Source organism: Nannobrachium achirus (assembly GCF_963921795.1).
Source record: "Nannobrachium achirus genome assembly, chromosome: 15".
In the NCBI taxonomy this organism is placed as follows: Eukaryota; Metazoa; Chordata; class Actinopteri; order Myctophiformes; family Myctophidae; genus Nannobrachium; species Nannobrachium achirus.
Genome location: NC_137822.1, coordinates 17,331,484 through 17,339,241, shown reverse-complemented (window position 1 = coordinate 17,339,241; position 7,758 = coordinate 17,331,484). Strand labels below are relative to the sequence as shown.

Genomic DNA, 7,758 nt, shown 5'->3' with positions numbered 1-7,758 from the left:
ACACTGTACTGGAGGACCAGAGGAGAGAAGCTGTCGTTCCACCCAGGCAGGCTGTCAGGCCTTCTGGGGAGCAACAGGTGCGGGGTGGAGGAGCCCATTTTGGTGTCATGTACTGTCAGGTTGTTGTTGTTGTTACCTCCCTGTTAAAGCTTTTACAGCACGGTCCAACTTAACTCTGGTTGTGTTCCTCGCACACACACACACACACACACACACACACACACACACACACACACACACACACACACACACACACACACACACACACACACACACACACACACACACCGCCCACCATTTGGAGTGAGTAAGAACACGCGGCCAATCAACGCTTTGGCAGAGCTTCTCATGCTCACAGGGACTTTATGTGTGAATTCAGTCATCTCTCGGGCTGTTTGGTGTTTTGTGTGGGTGCCCTTGTAGACTTGATGTAATCTGGCTAATAGCTTGGTTAATCCTCTTAACTTGTAACCCACATGAGACTTTCGCTGGTGGAATTTGTCCCTATTGTCAAGTTTTGTGTGCGTGCGTGTGCGTGCGTGCGTGTGCATGCATGTGTGTACGTGTGTTTGCATGTGTTTGCATGCACACATATGCACGCACGTTAATTTGTCAAAATGTGTGCGCGCTTGCCTTCATGTGTCATTGTATTTGCACACAGGCACTTGTATTTGCATGCGTGCACACAGGCATTGTTTTGTGTGTGTGTGTGTGTGTGTGTGTGTGTGTGTGTGTGTGTGTGTGTGTGTGTGTGTGTGTGTGTGTGTGTGTGTGTGTGTGTGTGTGTGTGTGTGTGTGTGTGTGTGTGTGTGTGTGTGTGTGTGTGTGTGTGTGTGTGTGTGTGTGTGTGTGTGTGTGTTCAGGATTAGGGTGAGTGAAACTACGGCGGTGCCTGGAGGTGTGAGTTCTAATCACCTGACGTGTGATGGGCTGATCCCTGTTTGTAACACTGGAGGCGTGTGTGTGTGTGTGTGTGTGTGTTTTCACCCTGCTCAACATGGCTGTTGAAACATTCCGTAATGAGCTCTGACACAGCTGTCACACATAGACAGGCTTCACACAAGACAACGCACTCATGGTAGGTAGGATATCTGGCTCTGTCCCCTGCATGTTTTAACATTGTCTGGAGGCACTTTGCTGCTGAATTTATACACGACGTCGCACCCCCAAAAAAACAGCCAATCTCCAGTCTCAGAACGTGTTGTGAGCTTGCTATCTTCGGCATGCCAAGCCGACGCACAACAAAGTAAAATAGGCTTAGAATTTATGTTTTCCCGAACATGTTTCACTTTGCGTGCCACTGCCTGAGGTTCATAATGCTTTTTCTCTTTTCCCCTTTGCCACCCACCAGGGACACCCAACACCTACTGTACACCCACCCATGCCCCTTCTCGTCGCTGGTGCCCCTCTGCCACTCTGTCCCCCTTTCTGGTTATAGGTTGTGCGTGCTTGCGTGCGTGCGTGCACATGCACATAAAGCTCAGCTGTTCTGTTGTTTGCCCCATGAAGTGGTCAGAGACAGGATTGGCCAAATAGCACAGCTAGAGAGAGCAACTAAGTGACAACCTCCTCCCCCTTCCCCCCCCCCCCCCTCCCTCCCCCTTTCTCTGTGTCTGTGTCTCTCCCAGGCTGTCAGTGTGGAGCTGGTCTGGAGGCTGCAGGGTGTGTGTGCGCTGTAGGGAGTTCCTGAGAGAGCGCCACAGAACGAGAGCGAGGGGACTAGCGCTCACTCACTCACTCGCACCACTACACAGGCTCACACCCCCTCTTAGCGCGGGTGTGTTTGCTGTGTGTCGGCAGCATCTCAGGGATTTACCCAAGGCAGGCAAGTGGACTATATATCGCCGGCAAGGATGGTGACGCTGTGGTGGCATCGCGACTTGGCTTGGCGGACCATCCTCCTGGTGACTGGACTGGCATGGCTGAACCATGGCACTGAGGGTGAGTTTATTTCTGTCTGCCTCTGATGCCTCTGTCTGTCTTATCGGCACACTGTTATGTTATATCATATGTCACTACACTGCAAAACACTCACTGTTTGTTGTTATCACATGTTTTCTGAAGTACCTTTTCCTTTAGCAACTGCTGTGGGTGGTTTCTGTGTAGCACATCCAGTTGAACTTATTTCAAAGTAATGTAGGTAGTTAAAGATGTATTAGAGTTGCATTTCTCCCACCTCCCAAGGCTTTATTCTAGAGTGGAGGCATGTTTTCATGGAGTGGTTTGCAGGTTGAGCATGTCAGTTGTTGGGTGAGAAGTTGGTTTTGCTTGCTGTGCGGCTGGCTGGCTGGCTGTCTATTTTTTGCCCTCTGGTATTTATGATGGGCAAAAGCTATTATCATCTCCGCGGGGAGTAGCATGTGAGCATGTGTAAGTTCAACTGGCCTGTCCTCTGCCTTGTCCTCCCCCCACAGTTATGTTTTGAATTGTTTTAAGATAGACATCCAGTTGTCTTTTACAATAAATGTCATCAGAGTCATTGGCCCATAATGCCTGGTTTGTACTTGGTTGCGCACCTTGTCGCACACCGAAAATAGAACTAAAAGCTCACAAAACGGCCAAGTTTGAGCTTGTACATTGGCTATTTTTGGTGGGAGACATGCAACCAATTATAAATCATAAACTTTTTATATTTGATTGTTGTTGTGAAAAGCTGAGATTGTATGTCTAATATGAATTCTGTTCATAGCAGTGTGTCAAATCACTGTCTTTCTTTCTTTCAATCGTACACACTTAACATTAACCTAAAACAAAAAAGGTACTTAACTCAAATACAAGACCCAGAGTAGACATAAATAAAAGAAAGAAGACAATAAAAACATAAATCGTCATCTTCCATGTGAGCATGAAAGTTTTTCCCCTTGAGCATCACTTGGATCCCAAAGTTACAAAACCTCTTCTCTAATATACTCAAATCATAATCTGTCTTATGGTTGTTTTGTGTACAAAACAATAATTTCCGTTGTTTCTGACAGTCCAATTAGTTTAGCCATAAACAATGATGAACCCGACAGTAGTGCCTGTTGCTGCTGGACGGATGGGCTTGACCTGAGCACAAGTGCTCGGTCGTCACTCACTTGTTAAGAACACAGTTGGGCGTCAAGCTGTAAAACCAATCTCACAATCTGTTGGATGTGTGAGTCCACACACACACACACACACACACACACACACACACACACACACACACACACACACAAAGAGATCTCTTTCGGATCAGATCAGTTTCTCTGATATCGTAACTATTTTCTCTCAAAATGTGTTTACATTCTCCACACACATGATCACCACCTCACCCCCATACAGCTTCACTTCACTATCTGCCTGTTTCCACTGATTGTGCTGTGTTAGCCATCGGTCCACTTTTGAAGATGTTTTTCAGCTAACTTTTCTGGTTGATAGTCATGTGGGGGATTTGAGGAGGTAAATAGCAAGATCTTGGCTGTGATGATCATGATGACATTTTACTTGATAATTAATTGTACCACAACCAATTGCGATTAACGATTTATTTGTGTTTTGGCATCTAACATTGGAACATAAAAATTACATTAAATCATTTATTTAAAAAAAATTATCTATAAGCTCAACGTTGTGAGCTTGTAGATCTGTTATTTCCGCTTTATTTAAATTTTTATGTATGAATATTTTTCATAGTGGAAATGATTATGTCCATTATGAAAACTAATTGTGATTATCTCAAGTAATTGCGATCAGGCTATTGTGTAATAATTGCGACTGTCAAAAACAAAAAGTGACTTACCTCAGTTTGGCCTCCCACGTTCTCACATCAAATAGTTGTGAACTAAGTAGACCTTGGATGCAGTGGTGTAAAAAGTACTTACATTCTTTACTTAAGTAAAAGTATCAATACTGCAGTTTAGATGTACTCTGTTACAAGTAGAAGTCCTCTATTCAAAATGTACTTGAGTAAAAGTACAAAAGTATTGGTATCAAAATGTACTAAAAGTACCAAAAGTAAAAGTACTCATTGTGCAGAATGTCCCATTTCAAGTTATCAAATGTATAAAAATCTTTAGAAAAAAGCAGATCTACAAGCTCACAATGCGTCGCATTGCGACGCATTGTGAGCTTGTTGATCGGCAATTGGCCAAATGGCCAAAACGTACTGTATATACACCTGAAGTGGTTAATGTATGTTTTGTAGTATTCCTCTGTGAGCAAGCAGACAGATCAGAGATATGACACCAGGCAGTATCACACGACAAGTTGTTTTACGTATGTATTAAACACAACGAATATATAGTAACCCACTCATCACATTACGTGCCATAACAAATGTAGAAAAGAACAGTGAGTAACAGTGTATCTATCATATGAAAAAGCACACAACAAAAACATTTTATGTACTGCATACTGTACTTCACCTTGGGATGCTGTGTTGAGGTTTTGATATTCATGCACTATGGACTAAATATGCCAAATACCTAAAGTGCATCAGGAATCAAGGCCAGCTTTGAAAGACCATTCAGTTGTTGGTGCAGGGCAGTTTTTCACAGTTTGTCTTGAAATACTTTGGTGGATGATGAATGTGTGGTCAGAGAATATCTCCTGTGGGGACTATGTCAACTAAAACTTCTTAACTTCTCATCCAGACTAAGGCCAGTGTGTTAGTCAGTACACATACCGGTATGCATACATACGACTCTATTATCTTATATCTCTTGTATCTTATATCTCTTGTAATAAGAGATGTGGAAATCCCATTGGCAGATTGACAAACTGAAATGCGTTGGGACACAAGGTCCTGTGCTTCATATTTTCTCTGCTGAGTCTTTAGAAGAACTAGAAGCATTGAAAATGTGGACCAGCTCAGAAAAATGGTGCAAACTTCTTCAGTCCCACTGCTTCACTTAAATTCTGCCCAATATGTCTCAGTCCGCTGCCACATGATTAATTCATACGGCATCGTATGACAATCTCCCATGTTGAAAATTACTGATCTACCAGCTCATAATGCATCGCAAAGCAACGCAATTTGAGCTTGTAGATCCCTTATTTACGGCGCGAGACACCGTCATACCTCAGTGTATAAATCACACTTTAGCCTCCCCTTGAATTGTCTGCATCTTCTTTGCCCTGTGCATGCATGGGACTGATCTTTCAAGGGTCTCCCTCCCAAATGAATAAAACACATGGGAGGCCGCTCATAAATCTAGATAGTGTGGATCATTTACCACCTGTTTCTTTATGTTGATGGTGTGCAACTGAAAATAGAACCTTTCAGAGAGAGAGAGATTCCCCAGCATCATTTTCTGTTTTCCTCATAGAAGACAAAAAGACCATAAGTCAAAGTCAAGCTGTCTGTCTTGTGTTGCTGTCTGTGCCGAGAAATGACAAATCACTTCCCTCATATTGGCATTTTCTCCTACTACAGTATGTCTCACGTTTGGTAGATAGAAGTGCTCAGTGACAGTGAAATCTTAGTCTACTGGCGCCGTGGGCGATGATATGAGTACCTACCGCCCGCCAGTCAAGGAGAAAGCCTCGGCCACAATAAGCCCATCACTTAAAACACTGATATCCAATTCAAATGAACAAAACATCCCGTATAATTTGAGACGGCGAGATGGCACGCGTTTGCGTGGCAGCCAGGAGACCGACTGACATGCAGAGAGTGGCTGTTTAAAAATACGAGCTCTTAATGTCTCTCTCAGCCTTAGACTGAGAAATGTAGACGGCTGACAACAAGGTCACGCTGCCGCCATCCTTCTCTGACTGTTGGGAGTGATGATAGGCGGAATGAGCAGAGCGCACGGAGGACAACACGCTTCTCTCTGTGGGCTGATTTCGTCGCTCTCAGAAGGCCCAGGAGATGCCGGTGACATTTTTATGACCGTCCCCTGGGTTCATACACTCATTTTCTGGCATTTATATGATTGTTCCTGGAGTTGTAGTTCACTTTATGTGCAGAATGAGGAAACGAATGTCTTTAGACTGCCTTGCCTTAGAACTAAAGGAGTTGGCATTTATGAGATCAGATAAGAGGTAAATGTGATGCACACTGCACAGTAGGTGTCATTGTAAAGAAAAGGAGTATTTTCACTTTTTTTATCTGCTCAGTGATCTTGGCTCCTCCATACCTCCAAAACCTGATCAACCCCTACACCCCCACCCGTTCACTTAGATCAGCCAATACAGGGATGCTGACAGAACCCTCGCTAAAAGCCCCAGGACAGAAACCCACTCGTCCGAGACAGTTTGTCCTCCTGGCCCCCAAGCTGTGGAATAAACTCCCTGTAGCACTTAGAACAACAGACTCAGTTTAATTATTACACTTATAATTTTCACTCCCGTCACCTTATATTTATAGCATATCGTCGTTGTCGGGTGGAAACCTTGTATGTCCAAAACCGTTTTGTATTTATCTATAAAATGTACTAAAACTAGATGCGAGGCGTTGTGTGCTTGTAGATCGGCTGTTTTTACTAGTTTTGTGCGACAGTCTTGTATGATGAAGCAGGGCTTTGCTTTACCAAAAGACGTACACATTTGAAACTTGGAGATACAAGGTTTCTGCCCGACAGTGATGATATTCTAGTGATTATGTTGCAAGGAAAACGTTGAGATAATAGCCATTTTGGTTAGAACTGACTGAAAAAAACTTTGTACTTGATAATAAATGATAATAAATATTTTTTTCAAGTGTCCTAATAAATTCCAAATATTATCAAATCATCTCGCGGCACCCCTGGACTGCCGTCACGGCACCCCAGGGTGCCCCGTCACCCACTTTGAAAACTCCTGGTGTAAAGGACAGGAGTAGTATTTTCTGGTCCCTGGCAGGATTCAACCAGCTGCTCAGATGGCTATGATGTGTGTTTTCATATTGGGGGTTATATTAAGTACAGTATGTTGCTCAGGGACACTTCCAAACCTACACAGCCAGGGGTCAAACCGTTGACCTGTCGGTCAGAGGGTTAAATGGGGTTGTTGGAGGATCCTGAAATCGTTGTATTTATTTATTTTTGTTCTGAACGTGTGAACAATGGACTCAAATCAACTCATAACTCTTATGTTTAAATTAACTCTGAAGATTTGGAATGTCTACGTAGCTGCAAAGGAGCAAAAACCGTACACAGTAAAATCTTTAAGTGATAATTTATCCATCTTTAACTCTGAGAGTTAATCACTTTCAATCTGGGGTGTCACACTTTTGGGCACGGTGAAGATTGTCCAAAAAATAATAGCTTATATACAAGCTCACGACGCATCACGATGCGACACGTCGTGAGCTTGCAGATCGGGGCTATTTTTCTGTGCGGCAGCGTGGTACGGCAGAGTCTCCAGTAGGGATGGGACGATACGTGATATTATCGTTTATCGCGATAAAAAACACTCACGATAATCGTAATGCAGAGATTTAATTTATCGTGATGTCGTCCTCCGTCATGTAATGTCAATCATCAATGTCAATCATCAATTCAACTTTTATTTGCCGAGCTGCATTTCCGGTACCACTTAAACTCTCTATAATTGGTAAAAGATACAGTCTTTTTTCCACTCTCTATCAGATGTTTTTGCCAAAAAATAGCCGATCTACAAGCTCACAACGCGTCACGTTGTGACGTGTTGTGAGCTTATAGATCTGCTATTTTTTGGCAAATGTTCCGCCCCCAGGATAACGGATTTTGGTTATCGTGATAATATCATAAATCGTGATTTCTTTTGACACAATAATCGTGATATGAAATTTTCATATCGTCCCGTCCCTAGTCTCCAGCGGGGCTTAAGTGG

At 43.3% G+C, this 7,758-nt stretch overlaps 1 protein-coding gene across 1 annotated transcript in view; it reads left to right on the top strand.

Annotated features, from left to right (window-relative positions):
- The first annotated feature begins 1,810 nt into the window (after nucleotides 1-1,810).
- LOC308300051 (bone morphogenetic protein receptor type-1B-like) overlaps nucleotides 1,811-7,758 on the top strand; it is a 42,577-nt gene continuing 36,629 nt past the window's right edge. The window contains exon 1 of the mRNA XM_080743816.1: nucleotides 1,811-1,941. Within this exon, the coding sequence (XP_080599942.1) occupies nucleotides 1,854-1,941 (88 nt within the window). The 5' untranslated portion in view covers nucleotides 1,811-1,853. The remainder of the gene's footprint in view (nucleotides 1,942-7,758) is intronic.